Source organism: Cannabis sativa, chromosome 9 (genome assembly GCF_029168945.1).
Source record: "Cannabis sativa cultivar Pink pepper isolate KNU-18-1 chromosome 9, ASM2916894v1, whole genome shotgun sequence".
NCBI classification, from domain to species: domain Eukaryota; kingdom Viridiplantae; phylum Streptophyta; class Magnoliopsida; order Rosales; family Cannabaceae; genus Cannabis; species Cannabis sativa.
The window spans coordinates 18,557,640-18,582,548 of NC_083609.1; the positions used below are offsets into that span (position 1 = coordinate 18,557,640).

At 36.2% G+C, this 24,909-nt stretch overlaps 1 protein-coding gene across 2 annotated transcripts; it reads left to right on the top strand.

Annotated features, from left to right (window-relative positions):
* The first annotated feature begins 2,401 nt into the window (after positions 1–2,401).
* LOC115722027 (fanconi-associated nuclease 1 homolog) lies at positions 2,402–23,406 on the top strand. Of its 2 annotated transcripts, none has more exons than XM_030651143.2 (15): positions 2,402–2,667; positions 2,748–2,958; positions 3,277–3,782; positions 3,882–3,986; positions 4,509–4,773; positions 4,861–4,923; positions 5,073–5,147; positions 5,240–5,358; positions 19,002–19,075; positions 19,181–19,268; positions 19,362–19,502; positions 19,604–19,824; positions 20,131–20,404; positions 20,502–20,735; positions 22,528–23,406. In XM_030651143.2, exons 1-15 carry the CDS (start codon positions 2,575–2,577, stop codon positions 22,972–22,974), a joined length of 2,916 nt encoding a protein of 971 aa, XP_030507003.2. In that variant the 5' UTR covers positions 2,402–2,574; the 3' UTR covers positions 22,975–23,406. The 2 variants fall into 2 exon arrangements, with proteins under 2 accessions (XP_030507003.2, XP_060959834.1); XM_061103851.1 differs by having other exon boundaries at positions 5,246–5,358.
* The last annotated feature ends 1,503 nt before the right edge of the window (positions 23,407–24,909 follow it).

Genomic DNA, 24,909 nt, shown 5'->3' on the forward strand with positions numbered 1-24,909 from the left:
TCTTTGTTTACTACTGGTGCGACTAGCTGGGATTATGATTTGGTTCACGATATGTTCAATCCTAGAGATGCCAACCTCATTCTAGGACTTCCACTCAGCTCTACAAATGAAGATGACTGCTGCTATTGGATTGGTGAATCCAATGGCAGTTTTAGTGTTAGCAGTGCCTATTTGCTGCTGCAGAAAGAAAAAGCTCCTCAACCTGCAACAAATAATTTTGGGTTCTGGAAAGAGCTTTGGCAACTAAAGATACCGCCTGTTGTGGCGAGCCTTGACAAATTGTTTACCTACTTGTCTAAACCTTGTCACTAAACATGTAAACATATATAATCTCTGCCCGACGTGTCTTTCCCAATCAAAAAACACTTCCCATGCTCTTACTAATTGCATCAGCTAGGTGTACTCTGTCAAACTCCCTTTGCCACCTTTGCTTCATGGCTCGAACAGGTTTTTTCTTCTGCTGCCACCGAAGACATGTGCAAAATAGCAATGGTTTGCTAGGCGTTATGGAAAGCTCGTAACAAAAAAGTTCGAAAAAATCAAACTTCCTCTTTGAACGAGATTATGGTATCAGCATTTACTTCTCTTGATCATTGGAGAAAAGTTCAAGATATTACTTCACTTTCATCTATATTCTTTGATAATATAGGTGATCAAAATGAGCTTTGGGTTAAAACCAGAGATACAAACCATTAAGATTAATGTTGATGCCGCTGTATTTGAGCAAGAAAATTCCTATGGGTTTGATTTTATTGCCTGTGATCATCATGCTTCCCCACTCCACATTCAAGCCATGTATCATGGAGGTTATTTTCCAGTTGAAACAATAGAAGCAATGGGCATCAAGGAAGCACTCAGTTGGATCAAAACAAACAACTGGAAAGGCGTCATGATTGAGAGCGACAGTATGTTAGCAGTTCAAGCAATTCATTCTACTCAGCCAATGGCTTCGGTATTTGGTCTAGTTGTTAGTGATTGTAGAAATTTATTATCCTCTCTTTCCAATGTTAGTTTATGTTTTGTTAGACGATCAGCAAATCAAGCTGCCCACTTTATTGCTAGGCACGCTCGGTCTTTATTTGGTCGTAGACTTCTATTCCCCTTGATCTTCAAACTATTTTGTATTCGGAATGCTAATTTAATGAAGTTGCAATTTCATGTCAAAAAAAAAAAATATCATTTTAATTTAGGGTTATTTGCGGCAAAACCCCCTAAAGTAGGGAGGTTTTTGCAACTAACCCCCAATTCTAAAATTTTTGCGGTAAAAATCCCTAAACTCAAGTTCTGTTAGCAGTTAGCCCTTTCCGTCCATTTTTGGCTGTTAACTGGCATGGTGGAATGTCCACGTGTACACAGTGTACACGTGGCACAATTTTATTGGTCCACGTAAATAAATATTTAAAAAAATAAAAAAAATTAATTATTTTAAAAATAAAAAATAAAAAATAATATTTTTCTTTAAAAATTAAAAAATTTAAAATTAAAAAAACAATTTTAAAAAAATAAAAAAATAAAAGATAAACCCTAATAACCCTAACCCATTCCCACTATTCCTCTCGTTCTCTCTCTGTCAAGCCGCCCCATTCCCACTCTTCTTCTCCTTCTCAATCTCCACCACCACTTCGTCTTCCTCATCTCTTTCAAACACCCATCCATGACCTCCAAAATCGGAACCCTAATATCAACCACTTCAAACACCCAACCGGCGATGGCAGAGGTGGAGATTCTGACGATGAAAGCCTCGGTCTCGGAGAGGTGGAGATTGCTCTCGCTGGTTCGAGGAGATGGAGCCGGTTCTGGGTCGTCGAGGGTTTGGGGGATTCGGGGATCTGGGTTTGGGGGATTCGGTTATCTGGGTTTGGGGGATTTGGGGATTCTAGGGTTATGGTGGATTAGGTTTAGGGCTTTAGATGAGGAGGGTGAGGTGTGGCTGCGCGGACTGAATCGGTGAGAGGGAGTGTGTGTGTGTGTGTCCAGGGTAGGCGGGTGTGTGTGTGTGTCGTTTTTAGCAGAGAAGAAGAAGAAGGAAGAAGAAGAAGAAGAAGAAGGGAGTTAGGTTTTTTTTTTTTTAATTTTTATTTTTATAAAATTGTATTTTAAATTTTAAATTTTTTAATTTTTAAAGAAAAATAATTTTATTTATTTTTATTTTTAAAATAATTAATTTTTTTATTTTTTTAAATATTTATTTACGTGGACCAATAAAATTGTGCCACGTGTACACTATGTACACGTGGACATTCTACCATGGCAGTTAACAGCTAAAAATAGACGGAAATGGCTAACTGACTTGAGTTTAGGGAGTTTTACCGCAAAAATTTTAGAATTAGGGGTTAGTTGCAAAAACCTCCCTACTTTAGGGGATTTTGCCGCAAATAACCCTTTAATTTATGATAAAATTAAATAAAATACTATGAACAATTACGTATTTATATAAGTTACATTTTGAGGTGACAAATTAAATTAACGGCTCGACTGGAGACTCTTCTGTTGTTTGGCGGGACAATATAAATATAAAGCTACGGGCTTCAAAATTTGGACACATTGAACCTCTGGTTCGATTAGGTCAAAATCATGCTCAGGGGAAGAGAAAGCCTGATTCGATTGGTGGGAAAACGTAGGCGCTTCCTTCCAACACGTCAATCTATACTCTCTACTCCTATTCAGGTATTCCCCATTCTGTTTTTCTTTCTTCATTTTCGACGTTGTGGATATGTAAATATGTGTGTATGTGTTGTGAGTTGCAGAGCCCTTTGAATCTGTGTACTGATAAAGATGGAAAATTCGCGTCCATTGAGAGTTCTGAAGCATCTTCGATGGTGGATATTAGTGATACGAGGAACAAGATGGAGGATTTTGAAGGTGGGAAAAAACTTTTTGACAAGAGTGAGAAAGTAACTTGCCCTGTTTGCGGCAATAAAATTACAGGGGATTGCAGCAGTGTCAACTCTCATCTGGGTAAGCTTGGTTTGTTTTAGGCTTTTAGCTTTTCAGAGTTTTGAATGTTGGCAAAGATATTTCTAATCTATTTGAGGAGGAAAGGGAAATAAAAGAAATAAACAAAAAGCTATTTGAGCTATCAATCACATCAACTCCTTGTTATGGTAGTTGTTTGGATCCTTGAGATATATTCCTATGTAGTGCCTACCTTGTCCTACCTATGGCTATATTTTAGACAATTATTTACTGGCCTAGGCTTTCCAAGCTTAAATTTATTTATGTTTCGTGAATGCCATACTTTTTTTCTTAACCTATATAGGTTCTTATGTTTTCCAGACATGTGTTTATCAAGCAAATCAGCTAAAAAGCGGAAATTGACCCAGCGCACGCTTCTTCAAATGAACTTCTGTTCGCAGTCCGAGAGTGGACACATAGGAAATGACATATTACTTGCTAGTTGTGATGAGAATATAGGAAGGAATGATAATCATGTATTGGATAATTTTAAGGGTGTTGAAGAAAATAACAGTGTCCTTTCTAATTCCGTGCTGCGTCTAAAGTCTGCATCGCAGATTCAAATAGATGATGTATCAAAGAACCCAAACTATGGTAACAATACAGATGATGCTATGATTGACAGGCATTCAATATCTGTCAAGAATGAGGCCTCTAACACAAACAACTGTTGTGACGTGCACACTACTTTGGATGACATATCTGGTGTTGTTCTTGAAACTTTCATTGTTGGTCGGAAGTTTAGTGATGAAAAGGAAATAAATGATAGGGCAGGCATACTTCTTCAAAGAGACCCTCATAATGTCAAGGATCCTAATGCTATCAAGGTTCATTTCCATTTTCTTTGCTTCTATTTGTGATTTAGATCTTACTTTTTGTTTCTTTGATTCTTATGCTGAGGCCTTACATATTTTTTCTTGGATTAGGTTATTTCTGCCCATTCTAATGACTCTAAAGTGTTTGGTTTTGTTCCTCGAGAATTAGCTCAATATCTATCTCCGTTAATTGAGAAGTACTGCCTAAGCTTTGAGGTAAATGTTTATCAAGCTGGATGATAATTCTGCACTCCTTTTTCACACAGGCATAATATCAATTGATACAAGAGTAAGATTAGTTGGATAGATAAGCAGGAATTTTTTTGGCAAAGAAACATAATTTTAAAAGAAAAAGAAAAAGAAAAAGAAAAAAAGAGCTGTCTTTGAGCTTCTATTGAATGTGTAATACTGTTTAGCCAATATAAACATAAGGAAATTTATATTTTGACATCTTCTGAGATATACTGATCAGTTCTGTTACTTCTGTATCCAATATCTTTAATGGGAGTTAGATTATTTAAATATAATGAATACTTTAACCAACATACTGCAGAAACATCCTTCAGGAAATTCATCTGTTATTGTACTTCTCAATAGAACATGCGGTTGTTTTGAACATCCATCTTTGACCCAATTAGCTAGGAGCCTAGGATATTTGACTTTTTAATTTAGTAGTTTCCCTTTTGTTATTCATAATCCCTTTCTCTTCTTGCTAAAGATACATGGAATTTCTTATAGGGACACGTGACTGTTGTTCCAAAGCACACCCTTGATGCTGTACCAATTCAGATTTTCTGTCACAAGGCTCTATCAAATGAAATGCTAGAGGATGATAATGTTGAGCTTTTCAGATATTTATGGAGAAATGTTAAACAAGTAATTGGATCCACAAAGCACGGTCGATCTGGTACAGCAAAATACCAGCAAAACTTTTGTGTTCTTGTGCAAGAAGTTTTAAAAAATAATCTTCACCTCTTCTTAGATGATGAAAAAGGGTTTTTAGGTACTAAACTAGCTGATTTGGTCTTCAAGTCATTGGCATTTACTTGTGTGTTTTTCTTAGTGTTTATGTTTTTTGTTCAATTGGCAGAGTCATTTAATTCATTTTCTGATGACAGCCAGAGGCTTTTTGTTCGTCTCTACACAAGAAAAGGTTTATTCCTTTTTAGTAGACTTCAAACATTATATATTTTTAGCTGCTTATTTTCCAGATGCATGTCTGGTTTTATTATACAATTTATGAAAAATACCTCCATTTTTCTCTAAATGCTAACTTATTCTATTGTTTTTCTTGCTGCATAGGCCCATGGTTTCGAATGTCAAATGTATTCTATTCAGAAATATTGGATTTAGTGAAGGCGATAAAAGAGCTATCTGGTGATTTAACATATACTTTTTTTGTGTGTGTTAACATATTTTGCCAAAATTTTAAGAGTGAGACCAATTTAAATCTGTTTCTTTTTCCTCAGCATCAGGTTATTTCTGTTCATTTGAAGATACAAACGAACTGCTTTACGATGATATGAATTATATATTAAACTTGCTCAATGTATCTGAGCTACGAGAAATAATGTGCTTACTTAAACAGGTTAGCTTCTACTGATGTTTGCTTATGATGTTGTATTGAAAAATGATCTGTAGTGAATCATGTGTTAATTGTGTTTGCAAAATCAGTAGTTGACATACAGGACATTACATCTCAGGCACTGCCTTAAAAGAGACGGTTACACTGTTTTTATGTGGAATTATGCTCTGGTATGCTGAAGTTCATTGAAAGAGATTGATAATTTTGGAAGATAATTTGTTTTAATTTCAGTTTGGCTTATGAGCTAACCTAATTGATTACCACAAAGATAAGACCTTACAACGAAGGAGCACAAAAACAAAACTTCATTTTCTATAGATCTAGACATTTTAAGACAGTTTTTTGAATAATTTTCTTAGAAATATCCAATAATTCAATTGTACTTGGAATTTGGAGAATTCAAGGTTGGGGATGTTTTAGAAACTTTATGAGGCTGTGGCTTTTCACTTCAACACAAGCCACACGGAACATATTTCAAAAATAACATTTCAAACTTCATACTGTACTTGAACAGTTTCTGATGCATTTATCTGTGGCTGTTTTGTAATATGAGCTTATGTTTATGATAAACAATAGGTGGAAGTAATATTAATTTTCTGAATATTGTTTAGGAAATTTATGCAAACATAATTCTCTTGACATGATATGCATTGTTCTTTCTAGTCTCAAATGCTTATGCAATACTTTAGTCCGTAAACAGCCTGTGTTTGACTGTTGACTATAAATATATTACCTATGAACTAGGGTTTAATGTACGACTTTCTATCTTCTTGTAAATTGTTTGGTTTCCGTCTGTTGAAAGTGAACACAAATTTGTGATGTTAATTTTTTTTTTTTTAGTTTTTTTCTGTTCCCATCTCATACTATTGTTGGAGCTCTTTGGGTGGATCCTTCAAAGTTTTGGTTGCATCCTTAGTTTATGCTCCTAAATTAAGTAATTGGCTTTCGATGACTACACAGTACAAGATCTCTGTGTGGACAGATACGGGTCAAACATATAAGCCACTTGGACGTGCAAGATTATATTCTGCAATTAGATGTGAATTTAAGAAATAATATACATAGCTCCTTCCTTTTTTGTTCCTAAATTTCCCTTGAGTTGAACTGGTTGACTATAGTTGTGCCATTAGAGCAAATAGTAGTTTACTTAAATAGACTTATGTTTTGTTTTTCTTGCTAGAAGATGTTAAGAGACTTCTCTTTAATCCAGATCATGATGAGTTCTTGTTTTTTAGTTGTAAAATTTAAATGTCTTTCCCCAAAAATTTGTACATTTTTTTTCTTAAAGTAAGTTTTTAAATTTTCTTTTCTATTTTATGTAAGAAAATTCCTTATGGAAATAACTTGGCTTACCTGTCTATTTTCATTGAATGATTTTGTCATTTTTATTGTTGATTCTGTCAAAAATATGGTTCTTAATCCTGTAACAGTAAGTCATTTGTCTTGTTATTCTAGGTTATTTGTTACCTCTTTCTCATCGTATAGTTTGGTGAAATGTCAATTAGTTCTCACTCAAACTGTCTATTAAGAATCTAATTCTTCCCAAAAAAGTATGGCTCTTAATCCTATGGTTTGTTTCATCTTTTAAGGGTTTTTTCTAACAAAGATATAAGGGAGAGGTATCATTGGGAATGGGGGAAGAAGAAACAGAGTGATTTAGAGAGTACGTCTACCAAAGTAAAATCTGTTTAAAGGACCACAATATGTGTAGGTAAATAAGTATATGCATCCTCTTGCTGAACCTTAGAATGTATGGAAGTTAGGAAAGCCTAACTGGAATCAAATCCCATATCTCACGGGAGTAAACCATGGGTGTAACCACTAGGCCTAAGTCTTTTGTGTCAAAGTTAAGTCACCGTAAAAATCAAATGCTCTTCAAATATAACTTAAATCAAAGAAATTTAAAGTCTATGTCTAACTAAAAGCAGTTAAATCACAGGAAGAAAAACATAATACAATGCCTAAGTCTTTGATTATTTCAGATAATCTTTTCCATGTACGTAAAACATATTTATTACATAGATACTGTATAGAACAAATAAAAAAAAAAAATTCCTAATTTCTAAGAACCTCTCGAACTAAAGGTTGACTAATTAATTAATTTGAATAATTCAATACTCCCTTTCAAATATTATACAATTGAAGCTTTTCTAACAATTTTTTGAACATACACATGTAATGCCTTTGTGAGAAGGTCAACAACTTGTTGAGTAGTAGGAATTTAAGACTTTAACAAATGCCTAAATCAATCTTTTTAATAAAATAAAATGACGATCAACTTCAACATACTTTGTAAAATCATGAGATGGAGTTTAACATATAATTCGGTACTCACTTTTAAATATTATACAATTATAGCTTTTCTAACAATCTTTTGAACATAATCAGCCGTAACCTTCACCGGCTACCACAAAGCTCCGCTTCCATTTCGTTCACCCGAAGCATCAATGCCACCATCCTCATCTCCATCCATCTTCACGAGAAACACCAGACGCACCACCACTGCCACTTTCCCCAAATCGCCATCCTCATCTCCGACCATCTCCATCACCAACAGACGAAACACCATCATCAATCTTTGTCACCACTGCCGATCTCTGCACCTCTACTCTGTCCACATCCGAAGCCACTCACAGTGGATGGACCTCAACACAGCAGCACCTTGAGGTATTGTATGAGTCGTGAGCAATGTTTAAAGTTATTTGGTTGAAGTGAATATCAAGTGATTAGTGTTTTGGTTGTGCATTCTGAAAATTGTGTGGTGGAAAGTTACTTGGTATTATCTTAATCTTTGAAATTGTTGTTTCGCACTTTCGCTGTGAGTTTGGATTATTGGTGTGGGTTTGCACTGTATTGGGATAAAATTTGGTGGCTGAATATTGTTGAATCAAAGGAGAAAATGTCGAAAATCAAGAAGTGTGCGCATAAAACCAAACACAAGAGTGCGTTAGAGGCAAGAACGAGGCGTTCAAAAAACGCCTCGAGGCGCGCCTTGGAATGAGGCGTTCAAAAAACGCCTATGAGGCTTAGCCTCAGTCACTGTCCATGAGGCTTACGCCTCGGCCTTGTGAGGCATACGCCTTGAGGCTTAAGCCTCCGAGGAGTGTGAGGCTTACGCCTCAGCTAATTGAGTTTTTTTGGGCCTTTTTAAAAGAGTTTGATTGGAATTTTTTTAAAGAATTTCATTGGAGTTTTTTTAAAGAGTTTCAGAGTGCCTTTTTAAAAGAGTTTAAGTGAGCTTTTTTTAAACTTTTCTTGGGCTATTTTGAGTTTTATTTTGTAAATTTTGAAAGCCCAAAACTAAATAAAAAATCCTAAACATTCATCACTTTCCCTCATTCTCCATAACTTGCCTTGCACAATACTCTCCACCTCTCTCCCTTCTCTTCATGCATGCAGCAGCAACACCAACACAAGGCTCTTCTCTCCCCCTTAGAACTTGGAATATGTCTTTTAATCTTTATGTTTGAAGCTTTAGATTTCAAATTTATCATGTCTATTAATTAGGATTTTAATTTTGAACCCTTTATACCTTTAGTTATATTTTTAGACTTATAGCTATTATGAAATTATGTGTTTTCTGTTATGAATTTATGATATATATCATGTTTATGAATTTTTTATTCTTATTGTCGAGGCTTACGCCTCGGAGCGCCTCGAGGCTTATGCCTCGCGGTACAATGGCAAAACGCCTCAAAACCCATTTCCGCCTTTCAAAACATATTAGGGAGAGGAGGCCACTGATTTATTACAATAATGGGCCATTTAGTATTTTTTTGGCCCATAAAAAGATTGTGATGAGTCCAGAATTTAAGACTACACTCAATCTCAAGCCTCAGAGATGGAGTTCGTGGGTTAGAAAAGGAAACGAAGATCTCGCCATACGTGTCAAGAAAAAACCGGAGTAGATCATTAATGATTTTTTTGAAGGGAGATTAAGATCGATTACACCAAAGTCTTGAGTCGATTTTAGATCTGCAATTATGATGTTTTGGGAAGACTTTGAATTAAAAAAGAAAACAGTGGTCTTCTATTCTGAATAAGACAGTAGAGGAAGAACAAGAAGAAGAACAGGGGTTTATACATTTTACGAAGGTTTATATCAAAAAAAGAAATTCAATTGGCCACACAAGAAGTGAAATAGTGGCGTCAACATTTGAAAATTCAAGCTTATTACAAGCATCAGAAAAAGTTTTACTTGGGGAGGAAATTATTAGCAAAAAAATGCTGAAAGTATACATTAGAAAACGAAAATTCATTTCTCCTGGCAGCGTTGATGTAATGGAGCAGATAGGTGGGGAAGATCACCTTGAGGAGTTGGACAAGGATGAAGAACCAAGTGTGGAACCAATTAACAAAATCAGCTCAGAAGATGACAATTCGGAAGAGGAAGATGGTTCTTGTACTGAAGAGGAAGACGAAGAAGAAGATGTAGAAGAAGATGAAGAAGCAGTAGAAGAAAATGAAGATATTTTATGTCATATCAAGGAGCTTTGGCAAGAGGATGATGGAGTTAAAGGTGATTCAGAGCCTCATGAGCTAGTTACAGAGCAAGCTAGAATGGAAATGGCCAATCCAGACGAGAGAGATAATTTGTTGTTTTCTGAATCGGAGCTAGTTGAATCCATGGCAGAATTGGGCATGAATCTAATACTTAAAGAGAAGGAAGAGAATCAAAAGAATCAGCGCTCCAAAGGTGGAAGGAAGAGCAATAGAGAGCTTAAAAATTTGACCTTTAACATAAATTATGAGAAAGGTCAGAAATCAGAGGGGCTTCCAAAAAGATCAATATGAGAATTCTAACTTGGAATGTTAGAGGAAGTGGAGACAAGATGAAGAGAAAGGCAATCAAGGCTACAATCAGTAAGGTGAATCCGGATTTGGTGGTGTTACAAGAAGTGAAGAAGGCATCTGTTGACAGAAAGTTCATTGGCAGTATCTGGAGATCCCGGTTTAAAGCATGGATTTTGATGCCTGCCATAGGAAGATCAGGAGGTACGTTGGTAGTATGGGATACTAGAAGTATCAATGTGTTGGAGTCCATGGTCGGTGAGTTTTCCATTTCAGTATTAATTGAAGCAGAAGGTCGAAGACCGTGGTGGTTCTCGGGGGTCTACGGACCATGTTCATATAAAGAGAGGTCAGTATTTTGGGATGAGATGGCGGGTCTAAGTGCAATTTGTGGTGATATGTGGTGTTTAGGAGGGGATTTTAATGTGGTGAGGAGAGTGCAAGAGAAACTTAATAGTAACTCTTGGACTAAGAGTATGAAGATGTTTGATCAATTGGTGCGAGAATTGAAGTTAATGGATCCGCAGTTGAATAATGGAAAATTTACTTGGTCGAATTTTCGAAACAAGCCTATTTGCTGCAGGCTGGATAGATTTTTATTCACCAATAGCTGGAGTAATGCGTTCACTTTTGTGAGACAAGAGATGTTGGTCAGGATTGTTTCGGACCATAGTCCAGTTGTACTTGATTCTAATCCCCCTTCCTGGGGTCCTAGCCCTTTTCGCTTTGATAATCAATGGCTAGAGCACAGTACGTTCTCCAAGAATTTTGAGAGTTGGTGGCAGAAGGCTGAAGGAGCTGGTTGGGAGGGCACTAAGTTTATGAGTAAATTGAGGGAAGTCAAAGGCAACATTAAGGAATGGAGCAAAAGGATATACAGTAATAAACACTTGACAAAAATTGCAATGGAAAGAAGACTGATGAAGCTAGACAGTTTGGAAGCCTCTGATGAGTGGAACCAATCATTAATGGAGGAAAGAAGGGAAAGAAGGGCAATCAAAAAAGAATGGCAGCAACTGGTCTTCGAAGAGGAAAGAGCTGTATGGTTGAAATCTAAATGCAAGTGGGCTAAGGAAGGCGATGCAAATTCAAGATTCTTTCATAACCTGCTGAATGCAAGGAAATCCAGGAACACAATATCACGACTTAAGAGAGAAGATGGATCAATTATTGAGGAGAAGGAAGAAATAGTCAAGGAGATAACTTCTTTTTTCTCAAGTTTGTATACTTCTGAAAGAAGAGTGGGTAGGAGTATTGAAGGAATTGATTGGCATGCAATACCAGATGACTCCGCCAGGCATTTAGAAAGACCGTTTGATGAAAGCGAAGTCAGGGAGGCAGTTTTCGACCGTGAAGGCGTAGCACCTGGCCGTGGGATGGTTTCGCCTTTGGCTTTGTTTCAGTCTCAGTGGGAGGTAATCAAAGAAGATTTGATGAAAGTGGTTAAGTCGTTCGAAAGAGATGGTATTATTCAAGGAAGCATCAACGAAACATTCATTTGCTTAATTCCTAAGAAGCTTGGTAGTTGCAGGGTTAGAGATTACAGACCAATCAGTCTGATAACAAGCGTTTATAAGGTTATTGCTAAGATGCTCTCCATCAGACTCAGGGGCGTTTTGAGTGAGACTATCCTTGAAACTCAGTCGGCCTTTGTTGAGGGTCGACAAATACTGGACTCAGTTCTTATCGCTAACGAGACAGTAGAAGACTATAGGAGTAGAGGTCGAAGCGGTTTGGTCTTCAAAATTGATTTTGAAAAAGCTTATGACCGAGTCGAATGGGAATTCGTGGACTTAGTCTTGTGCAAGAAAGGTTTTGGAGAAATTTGGAGGAAGTGGATCAAAGGGTGTATATCATCTACCTCATTTTCAGTCTTCGTCAATGGAGCACCAAGGGGAAAGTTTTACGGGTCGCGAGGACTCGGACAAGGTGACCCACTTTCGCCACTTCCTATTTACACTTGGTTGCGGATGTCTTTGGGGAGAATGACGAATAAGGTCATCGGGCAAAATATTTCGGATTCTTGGTAGGAAAGGAGAGAGTCCAAGTTAGTCACCTTCGGTTGCATGATACGCTATTCTTTGTTGAGAATGAACAATCGTTACACAAGTTGTTGAGGGTAGTAGAAGCATTTTGTGCTTTATCTGGATTAAAGATTAACTTGAGCAAAAGCCAATTGTTGGGAATTTGTACGAATGAGGAAATGGTTTCAAGGCTTGCAAGGAGGATTGGATGTGAAGTAGGAAGCTGGCCATTGCAATATTTGGGGCTGCCCTTGGGGGGTTCGCCTAGGAAATGGAGTTTTTGGGAACCAGTTCTGGACACGTGCGCCAACAGACTCGATGGATGGAAATGTGCATTTTTATCTAAAGGGGGTAGGCCGACTCTCATTCGGTCGGTCTATCTTCCCTTCCTTTATATTTCCTTTCATTATTTAAAGCACCTAAGTCGATAATTAAAGCATTGGAGAAGATGATGAGAGATTTTTGTGGGAAGGCAAAGTGAGTCAATGTGGCGGGAGCATTTAGTGGCTTGGGATGAGGTTTGTAGGCCTCGACATGAGGGAGGCCTAGGAATTGGGAGGTTAGAATTAAGAAACAGAAGTTTGCTTATGAAGTGGTTGTGGAGATTTCCCTTAGAGCAAAACTCGTTGTGGCATAGGGTGGTGGTCAGTAGATATGGTAGGGCTGATAATCTTTGGGACTCTAAGAAAGGTAGTCGTCTATCTCCTAAAGGTCCGTGGAGAGATATCTCAGATTTGTATGACGAGTTTCTAGGATTGGTACATTTTAAAATAGGAAGAGGGGATAGAATTCGGTTTTGGGAAGACGTCTGGATTGACGATCGTCCTTTGGTTAGTGCATTCCCTGATTTAGCAGTGATCTCAAATGGAAGAAACGATCCTATTAAGGAAATGATAGTTGACGAGGGATTACCAGGTGGATGGGTGGAGAGCTGGAATTTCAAATTCAGAAGGAACTTAATGGATAGAGAGATACCAAGCCTTATTTCATTGATGCAAAAAGTAGAACATGTTAAAGTACTGAGTATCTCGGAGGATAGCCGTATTTGGAGACCAGATCCTTCTGGTGTTTTCTCTTGTAAATCAGCTTTCTCCTGGCTGACATCAAATCCATTAGTTAGGGGTCTTGATTGGACAAAGTCCCTATGGAAAAGTTGTGTTCCATCAAAAGTCATGGTGTTTGGATGGCTTGTGGTTTTGGAAAAAGTAAATGTCCATGATAAGGTGCAAAAAAGGAAGCCTTTTCTTTGTATCTCCCCGGGGTGGTGTGTCTGCTGTAAAGGCAGCGGAGAAACTGTTGGCCACCTTTTCTTGGAATGCAAATATATTCGTCGAATATGGACATATGTTTTGGGAGAATTTGAATTATCATGGGCTATGCCAAGGTCTGTATCACATTTGATAGTGTCCAAGTTAAATGGAAGTAAACGCAAAACAAAGTTATGGAAAACAACGATATTAGCAACAATTTGGGCCGTATGGCTTGAAAGAAATGCCAGAATCTTTGAAGGGACTACTAAATCAGAAGAGGATGTGTGGGAGCAAGTCAAATTTTGGACAGCTACTTGGGTCTTTAGAACTAAACATTTTGAGGACCTATCTTTTTTAGATTTGTGTAGAGAATGGAATTCATTTGTATAGGGCCAGAATGTGGATGTATTTACTTCTTTTTCTTCTGAGGCAGAGTGGGGGAATACTCTTGCCTTAGAATTTTTGTTTTGTTATTATTTGTAATTATGGTTTTCTTCCACCATAAGGGAGACTTTTAATATATTTCGGGGAGGATCCTGTCAATGACATAAGGATCTCTTCTCCTTTTTCAAAAAAAAAAAAACAGTTGAAGAACTCTATTTTGAGGGGGAGGAGGCTGATGTAGTTCCAATTGAAGATGAAATGTTGGGTCTTAGTTCAGACAGTGAATATTCGGAGGGGGATGGGGAGGCTTCTGAATCTAACAATAATGAAGAGCGAGAAGATATTATTTGTGATATTAAAGAATTGTGGAAACAGAACGAACATGACATTCAGACACTTACTGAGCCGCTCGGGAACGGATAGAACGTAAGACAAACTTCTTTTGAGGATCATTCGTGGTCTAACATTGTCCAATCTATGGCGGAGATGGGAATGGAGATCCTTGAAAACAATGATGAAAACATTCCGATTGAAGGAGAAAGGAAGTCAACGAGAAAGAAAAGCAGAGAATTGAGTAATCTAACTTTCAATATAAATTATGAGAAAAGCCTCAAAAAATCAGGGTTGGTGAAGAAAGTTTAATGGAGATCCTCTTGTGGAATATCAGAGGTAGTGGGGACAAGGATAAAAGAAGTGTAATTAAAGCGGCAATATGTAAGGCCAATCCAGATTTGGTAATTTTACAAGGGGTGATGAAGGAAGCTGTTGATAGAAGTTTCATTGGCAGTATTTGGAGATCACGGTTTAAGGCGTGGATTATAAGTCTAGCCATTGGAAGATCTGGAGGCACATTGTTAATATGGGACACTAGGAGTATCAAGGTATTGGACTCATTGATTGGTAATTTTTCTATTTCAATTTTGATTCAAGCTAAAGGTATAGATCCATGGTGGTTTTCAAGATTATATGGACCTTGTTCCTATAAATTAAGGCCCGACTTTTGGGATGAGTTGGCTGGGCTCTATTCAATCTGTGGAGATTCATGGTGTTTGGGGGGAGGGGGGATTTCAATGTGGTGCGAAGATTGGGGGAGAAGTTGAATAGCAGTTCATGTACTAAGAGTATGAAGATATTTGATGAGTTGATTCGGGAAATGAGATTGATTGATCCTAATCTAAATAATGGAAGGTTCACGCGGTCTAATTTTAGAGCAATTCCTATTTGCAGTAGGTTGGATAGATTCCTCTTTACTAGCAAATGGAATGGATTATTTCCATTCGTGCTCCAACCACAACCCAATTATTATTGACTCTAATCCTCCCAAATGGGGGCCTGGCCCGTTGCACTTCGATCTATGGTTGGAACACAATTCATTCTCTAAGCTCCTTGAAGGTCGGTGGCAAAATGCAAGTGCAATCGGGTGGCCAGGCACTAAACTTATGTGCAAGTTGAAATAAGTGCAAAAGAATAATAAGGAATGGAGCAAATCGGTTTATGGGAACAATAAGGTTGCCAAGAATGCTTTAGAAAGAAGAGTATTGTCACTGGAGAGAATAGAAGGGAGCAATTTGTGGGATCAATCTCTTGCAGATGAAAGGAGAAATCTTAAAAGGGAGTGGCAGCGGTATACATCTGAAGAAGAAAGGAGTGTATGACTGAAGTCGAAATGTAAATGGGCAAAAGAAGGGGATGCAAACACAAGAATGTTCCATTATTTATTAAATGCAAGGAAGGCAAGAAACACTATCTCAAGAATTGAAAGAACTGATGGCTCTACACTTGGCAAGGAGGAAGAAATAGTTGCTGAATTAATTTATTTCTTTTCTAAATTATAAACATCCGAGAGGAGACCGGGGTGGGAAATTGAAGGCATTGAGTGGCAACCAGTTCTAGAATTTTTAACTACAGATCTAGAGAGACCTTTCAAAGAAGATGAAATAAAAGAAGCCATTTTCAGCTGTGAAGGTAACAAAGCACCTGGTTCGGATGGATTTAGTTTGGCATTTTTTCAGTTAAATTGGGAACTCATTTAGGATGACCTTTTGGAAGTTTTTAAGGCTTTTGAAATAGAGGGCAGAATTGAGGGGAGCATTAATGAGACTTTCATCTGTCTTATACCTAAAAAACTTAATAGTTGTATGGTAAAAGATTTCAGGCCTATTAGTCTCACAACAAGTGTGTACAAGATCATAGCTAAAGTTCTTGCCGCAAGGCTTCGAGGTGTATTGGGAGAAACGATTTCAGCAACACAATCGACTTTCGTAGAAGGGAGGCAAATTTTGGATTCTGTTCTAGTGGCTAATGAGGAAGTAGAAGATTATCGTTGTCGCGCTAAGAGTGGGTTGGTATTCAAGATTGATTTTGAGAAAGCATATGATTGAGTAGAATGGGATTTTATTAGACCTGGTTATGACAATAAAGGGGTTTGGGGAAACTTAGAGGAAATGGATTAGAGGATGTATTTCGTCAACATCATTCTCTATTTTCGTGAATGGAGGAACAATGGGAAAATTCATAGGATCTCGGGGCCTTAGACAAGGTGACTCACTTTCACCTTTTCTCTTTACGCTAGTGGTAGATGTACTTGGAAGGATGATTGACCAAGTAGTGAAATCAAGTACTTTCTCGGGGTTTTTAGTGGGCGAAAGATAAGATTCAAGTCAGTCATCTGCAATTCGCAGATGATACACTACTTTTTGCGAATGATGAAGCCTCACTTCAAATATTTGTAAGAATTGTCGAGGCATTCTGTGCTATTTCAGGCTTAAAAGTAACATGAATAAAAGCCAATTGCTGGGTATCTCTATGCATGAGAGTGTGGTTGCTCTTTGTGCTGGTCAGATTGGTTGTGAAGTGGGTAATTGGCCTATGTCATATCTTGGTATGCCTTTAGGTGGTTCGCCCAGGAAAAAGTTGTTCTGGGTACCTGTCTTGGAAAAATGTGCTAAAAGGCATGATAGGTGGAAATATCTCTCTCTCCCTCCCTCCCTCCCTCCCTCCCTCTCTCTCTCTCTCTCTATATATATATATATAAATATATATACAAAGCTCCAAAAGCGGTTTTCTCTTTAGAAAAAATTATGAGAGATTTTCTATGGGAAGGAGGAGATTGATTGGGTGGGGATCATTTGGGGCTTCGGAGGAGGTGTGTACACCTAAACATGAGGGAGGTCTTGCTATTGGTAGATTAGATATGAGAAATAAAGGGTTGCTTATGAAATGGCTTTGGCGGTACCCATTAGAATCAAATTCATTTTGGCATAAAGTGATCAAAAGCCGTTATGGGAGAGCAGAAAATTTTTGGGATACTAACTCAAGTCAAAGGCTATCTCCAAGAGGCCCTTGGAAGGATATTTCAGACCTTTATGGTGAATTTTTGCAGTTGGTAAAATTTAAAGTGGGCAATGCCGCAACTATTCATTTTTGGGAGGATGTTTGGATTGAAGAAACATCCTTAAAGAGTTGCTTCCGGGACCTGGCTGTGGTATCCAAGGCAAAAAAATACGAGCATAAAAGACCTTGTTGCCATTGAAGGTGAGGTGAAGAACTGTTTAGCGAGCTAGAATATTAAGTTTAGAAGGAACTTGATGGAGAGAGAAATGCCTAGTCTTATGGTATTATTACAACTACTGGAACATATTAGACTGCTCAACATCTCGGATGATATCCGATTATGGAAACCAGATCCTGGTGGGACTTTCTCTTGTAAGTCAGCATTCAGCTGGTTTACTTTCGATCATAATTTTGGCAAGTTATTTTGGACAAAGACCTTATGGAAAAGCAGATGTCCTTTTAAAGTTAATGTCTTTGGGTGGTTGGTGGCGTTTGGAAAAATTTATGTGCACCCGATGATGCAAAAAAGGCGACCATTCCTCTGTATGTCCCCGGGATGGTGTGTTTGCTGTAAGAAAAGTAGTGAAGAAGTGATACATTTGTTTTTGGGGTGCCAGCCTTGTCCAAAGATTATGGAGTAAGCTATTTGATATTTTTGAGATTCATTGGGTACTCCCCGGATCAATCCCTCTAATGATTGTGAGCAAGGTGGAGGGTAGTAAGCGTAGATCGTACCGATGGAGGACTGCTAATTTTAGCAATCATTTGGGTAATTTGACTTGAAAGGAATAACGGAATCTTTAAAGGGAATGAAGGTTCAGTTGAAGAGTTATGGGAAAAAGTCAGATTTTGGACAGCTACTTGGGTTTACAAAACCAAGAGTTTTGGGCAGTTTTCATTTTTAGAGTTGAGTAGAGATTGGAGAACGTCGTGTAATGTTGTTTAATAGTACCTGATATGTTTATGTCTTCTTTGATTGCTGTTGTTTTAAAAAAAAAAATCTTCTTTGATATGGCATTTGTAACCACGATTTTCCTCCGCCACAAGTGAGGTTATCTATATATAACGGGGGAAGGGTCAGTCTTAGACAAAGGCCTCTTTCTCTTTTTCAAAAAAGAAATAAGCTGAACAAAGGGATTCCATTGTAGGTAAATGGGACCAATAAATGTAAAGCCAGTAATCTGAAGTGAAAGGTTGTTTTCGATGATGGCAGTGGGAATGATTTTATAGGTATGCTGATATGCATGAGAACCAGGACCTCTTCCCAAACCATTGGGATCCATTTGATTTTCTTCAACTGAAAAAAAATACTTCTCTGATGCCTCTAAGGCATTTTTTTTTTTCAAGGAAAAGCATTTAAAATCAAGAAGAGAACAATAATACACTGCTGAAGTGTACTTGAATATTATTAAGCGAATAATCTTTTCAATGTACATAGAACGATACAACATAGATATTTAGAACAGAAGAAAACAAAACACCTAACGTTCTAATATCTAGGAACCTCTCTAACTAAAGATGATTAATGGATTAATTGAATAATTCAACAAACTCAAAAGGTCATATTTGCCGTTTTGAATCTTTAATTTCCTTCTTTAAACAGTATTGAAGTAACCATGTGCATTTCATTACTTTGTTCTCCATACATTTATGTCCACTTCTAATGCAACTTTTTTCCCCCTCTAATATTAAACTAAATGAGGATTGCATTGCCATACAAAGAATTTTTTGTTCACTTTCCCAGGATAATTGAGTTTACTTTTGTTAACCTTTGGATATGATTGTATTTTTATCATAAAATTATATGGTCATCTGATGGGTGTTACTTTTTCAATATTTGTTTGCGCTTCCGTGGAGGTTATAGAGTTGTAATTTTGGCACAAGGAAACGGGAACTTATTGCATCTCTCCTTTCTTCGTATAAAGACAACGAACTATGGTATATAATTATTCTCTATTTATAATTATAAAATTATAGTTGTTTCTTGTTCACAAATCATTCAACTTTTTCCTTTCCTGTCATGTTTGTGATTGTTATTTGCAGCTCAACATTACCGAGTATGATTTTGGAGAGAACAGGTACCTGTGTGAAGATATCTTCCAAGGCTGAATTGCTTTTGTGGCGTGCTGAGGTTGTCTTCTATTGCTCATCCAAAGTGCACCAGCACCCAAGCAATTGTTTTCGATGCATTCTAAATTCTTTACTGCATTTGTGGTCTATGTAGAGGCTTTTCTTTCTGAATGGAGAGCAGGATCTGTCATCTTTTTTATTGGCTGATTTGGGAATTATTAAGTATCCGACTTACAACTGTGTAATTACAGAACAGATCTTCTCAAACAGAAATGCTCTGCTTGCTTATGAGGAGGTGGTGCTCTTTTTTCTTTCAAGTCCTTTTGTAATTTTATTTAATAAAAAAGAAATATGGTAATTTTTAGTTCCCTTTATGACACATGGGTATACTTTCAGGCCATTGAAGTGGCACAAATGATTGATCAAGCTCTTGATGAAAATGACAATGAATTGGTTTTGAGATGCATAAAGATATCTGAATCACGTATGTGCAATGCAAAAGCAACGGAGACCTCAATGTCTGAAACGATGGTTACCCCTCTTACATGTTTTTCTGCATCATTGGTTTACTCTAAAGTTCTTACCCTAGGAACTTCCTTTCTTGAGCGTGAGCGTAGGTATAAATTTGGGAATTCAAATCTCCCTATTTTATGATTGCATTCCTTTGTAAGTTAGCATTTTTCTCATTGTTTTGGCAAGGATAGCTATTAGACTTTACTAACTTGGTTGTAATGTTTGATTTATTATCTGTGGGTAGACATGATAAATGTACTATCTCAGTTACAATTACTTATAAGGTTTCTCATCATGTTCACCAATTATGCAGCTGAAATCTTTTTGAAACATGTGCCATTCATCTAGTTTTCTAGCTCCAGTTTGGTTCTTCTGTTGAATGCTAAGAGAATTATTTGTTCTGGTCACAGGTATAATGAAGCAATAAATTTACTAAAACGGTTGCTAGAATGTTTTACTTGTGATGGTAGAAGGGGATATTGGATCCTGAGATTGTCAATTGACTTGGAGCATATAGGATATCATGACGAGAGCCTTTCAGTTGCTGAAAGTGGATTGTTAGATACTTGGGTGCGTGCTGGATTAAGAATGGCATTGCAGAGGCGGGTCCTTCGGTTAGGGAAGCCACCAAGAAGATGGAAAACTCCTAGTTTTGCAAATTTGGTGAAGAGGAAAATCGACGAGGTAATATCTTAGCTGTGGTATGCATTTTAAATCTGATACCTAGATATGAAGTGGTTACCTTCTAATCTTTGACTTCATTCTTTGGCATACAAGTTAGGTTCATGTTCAAGGGAGGCCTTTGAATTCTGTAATTGGACTGAAGAGCAGGTTCTATGGAGAAGATGACAAGCAATGTGGGGTGGAGCAGCTTGCCCTCCAATATTATGCTGGAGAAGGAGGTGGATGGCATGGCATACATACAGAAAGTGGCATATGGCTGACTATATTTGGACTACTTATGTGGGATGTTATGTTTTCTGATGTACCAAATGTCTTCCGCAATAGATTTCAGGTAAATTTTCTATGTTTGCTATTCAGCTCTTGATTTGGATGCCAAGTAAGGGTTCACGTCTCTTTCTTTTTTAAGCTCTTATTTGAAATTAGTTATGGTATTTCAGATGACAAGTGATCTCTATCTTCATTTTTTTTTTTGTTTCAGAAAAATAATAATAATAATTAGTTATGGTATTATATTGTATTAGACTAGAAAATGCAACCAACATAAGCGCATTGTCTTCTATTGAGATAGTATTGAAAAAAGAAAGAGGCCACTTGTCTTGGATTGCTCCCCCGGTTATGTATTGAAAATCCTCACTTGTGGCTAGGGATGCACACGGAGCGGGGAATTGGCGGGGAGTGCTCTCCCGTCCCTATTCCCGTTTAGAATTTTAATCCCCATCCCATCCCCGCTTATTCTCTGTCCCACGGCGAGAAATCTCCTAATGTGAAAATAAATGTTATTTAAAAAACTTACATGTACAAAAATATTAAATTACATAAAAATTAAAATATTGCATATTATTTATTATTTAATATCAATTATTATACAAAATACAACTTAACAAATTATGGGATCTCTATGCACAAGCTTGAGGGAGGGGTGATATTGGTGTTTAGTCTATCACTCGGTATCCTATCAATTAGGAAACCACTGTGTACAGATTGTATTGTTTCTATGTTTAGTTTATTTGATAGGCTGTGTATTATATTTGTCATCACCAAAATCTTCAGTGTTTATTTACCAATATTTCCTTTTTCTGTACAGTACCTATTTAAAGGTATTCTCTCATTGCATAAAATTATAAGTGAATAACCTTACAAAAAAAATAAAAATTATAAGTGAATAATTTCCACAATATTCTCTTGTATTTTATTGAATTATAATGCACAAATATACAAACTATACAATTATATCCCTAGAATTAAGCTAATTAGCATCTATATACACCCCATTACATTCTATTAACCAAAAAAAAACACCCCATTACATTCTGTAACAATCCCCAGCAAAAAAATGAAATAAATTAATCCATATTTTCTCCTACTCTTACCGAACCATCAACCACAACAGAAAACAGGAAGTAAAACTAAAGCAAGTAACTATGTAATTATAAAATGCCATATGCATAGTAAAATTATAAAAATAACCATTAAATTATGAATGCATTTGTATATTTATAATTCTACTGTCTCTGTCTCCGAACATAAAAACAAGCACAAGTTAGCTCAAAATTTTTGTGGTACAGCTGGTTGCAAGTTTTTCGATGTGTTCTTGAAGTGGAGTTTGAAATTGAAAAGGAAAGTTGTTCTAGACATGTAATTATTCTGTTAATCTTGCTACTGATAGATACTTGAAATTATTTAAAGTGTTAATCGATTTGGTTTTGATCTAAATTTACGTATAAATAGTTTTTGGTTGAAATCTATGAAAACCAATTTTGATTTTTTGCTGTCACACCTGTTAGTTGTCGATTATATCTTTTTATTTAATATTGACATTTGCTTGATAGTTTTATCTTGTTGATACAAGCATTTTAATAGGTTTTTGATATTGCATCTATTTTTTAATCGGTGACTAGCACAATTTAGAATTTTATTCAGATGTAAACTTAGAATAATATGTCCTAATAATTTTGACTGATGTGTAGTGAAAGGAGAATTGAAACGGACAAACAGTGACTCGTTATTGCTTTTATCAATTTCATCATGTTCACTATGATTCAATTGCCACGTGCTTATGGTTTTATGTTGTGCTTTACTCGATGAAAATGAGAAATTCAGATGGATTAAAACTGTTATTGCAGACTGCTCCGTTGGACCTGGAGACTGATAGCTTTTATCTAGTGAGAAAGAGCAGCATAGAGTCTCATCTTCAAAAAATTCATGATGGCATGGCTGAGGAATTCCTCATCACATCATGGGAATTACACACTGGAACAGCTTGCAGAGGAGTAAACTGGAATAGGCATACTCTATCTGAGCTCCGAGCAGCTGTTGTATGTATTGGTGGCCCTTGTTTAGCTTTACTCTGTAGACATCTTGCACAAGATTACCAAAGCTGGTCACGTGGAATGCCAGATTTGTTGCTTTGGCGATTTAACGGAGATTTCACAGGTGAAGCCAAGCTTGTTGAGGTTAAAGGCCCTAGGGACAAACTTTCCGAACAGCAACGAGCATGGCTATTGCTTCTAATGGATTGCGGTTTCAACACAGAGGTTTGTAAAGTCAGCCCTGAACCAACAACTTCCTAATGCATGCTGCAGCTTCAAATTTAAGCTCCCACATCCTAGGAAAAATCATGGTGAGAGGCTTTCAGGCTATTATGCTTTAGACTATTTTTAGTGATTTTGGTAGGCAATCCAAGCGGAGGGTTTCGCAAGTAAAGTTCAGGTCTCAAGCAAATTCAACTTTATAATAATTGCATGCCGAAAACGTCAAAGGATATAATTGACACTACAACCAACCCAAATATTTGATTGATGTGTATAGTTGAGTACATTATTTTTACGATTATTCAGGTGGAAAATAGAGAGACATTGATGTCATATACGACCATCACTGTTGTATTTATTTACTGTCAAACTTGCTATAATTTTGCCAATATTATTCTTCTGTATATGATTTTAGCTCTTGATTTTTAGAGTTTAGTATAGCATAATTTTGCCAACATTATATTCATGATTTCGTACAGATGTGCAACACAATAGCTTTGGAATAACGTGGTGTCTTAATTGAAGCTTTTGAGGATTGATGAAACGAAACAATTATTATAATTCACATGCTATTATTGATTGAAACGGAATGATTATCTAGAGATCAACACAAGAAAGTTATAACAAAGTTTAAGGCCTCACACAAAATAATAAAAGCTACACAAATAGTTTACAACCATTTTTTCCTTTCACCAGGATTAGTAAAGTACATATATATATATAATTGTGAAAAAAAAATATTACACTGTATAATTAACTTTTGTCATTTATTTTCTCTTGTAGAGTTTATGCGCTTGTGGTTTTTGACTTTGTTTTGAAGGAAGCTTTTGTGGTTTTTGACATGGGTTAGTTTTGATTAACCTCGTTGAAACACTTGAAACGTTTGGTTGAGAGTTTAATGGATTAGGACATTAGCAAATTTCTTTCTAAGCATTTATTTCGGTACTTTAAAAAGCTCATCTCATACACCTTTTATCATTCATGGCTCGTTTAATAAGCAAGGTTGTATTGTATTAAATAATAAATAATACTGTTTGAATAAAATATTGTATTGTGTTAATAATTACGATTATAAATTTTAATACAATGTGAGTCGTATTATTTAATACATAACAAATGACTCGTATTAGTTTGTATTATAATGTTGATAAAGGATATGGGATCAACCTCGGTCTCGACTCTAGCCCCACACCTCGAACTCGGACCCCAGACCCAGACTTTAAACCTTGGATCACAGTCCTGACTAGGTTGTGGTCGAGGTTGAGTTTATTGTAAAGAATATATAATTTTATACATCATATTAGTACAATAGAACATAATATCTCACGGTGTACCAAACGAGCCCTCAAATAATTGAAGTTGCTCAACAAGAGAGCAGTTGGGGCTAAAGTTGCCATCATAGAAACAAAGAGCTTGTTTGGCACAGCTTTTGGAAAAGCTAAAAACGACTTTTTTAAAAAAGTTGTATAAAAAAAAAATATTTGGTAAGCAGTTAAAAAACAACTTATTGAAAAAATTATTAAGAAGTTAGAGCTAAAGCTGATAGAACCTAACTTTAAGAAAAATTTGTTTTTGATTAAAAGCCTTTATAATAAATTATTTTGCACTAAAATTATTTAAATATTCATTATATATTACAAAAAATAAAAATATTTTTTTGAAGGAAAATAATATTTAATTTTTTAATTTTATTTTAAAAAATATTTTATATTTATATTATTAACAAACCACATCAACTTAGAATTTCTTATAAACTATAATTTCTTACAAGTGATAAAAATATAATAAATTATTTTTTATAAAATACATATAAATTTGTACTATGGAAAAAAATAATTAAAAATATATAGAAAATAAAAATTTTATATAACATAATTTTTTATAAATATTTGTGATTATAATGAACTAGATTATAACATTATCATTATTATAATATTATCTTAACAATTTGCAATACTCTAAAATTTATAATTT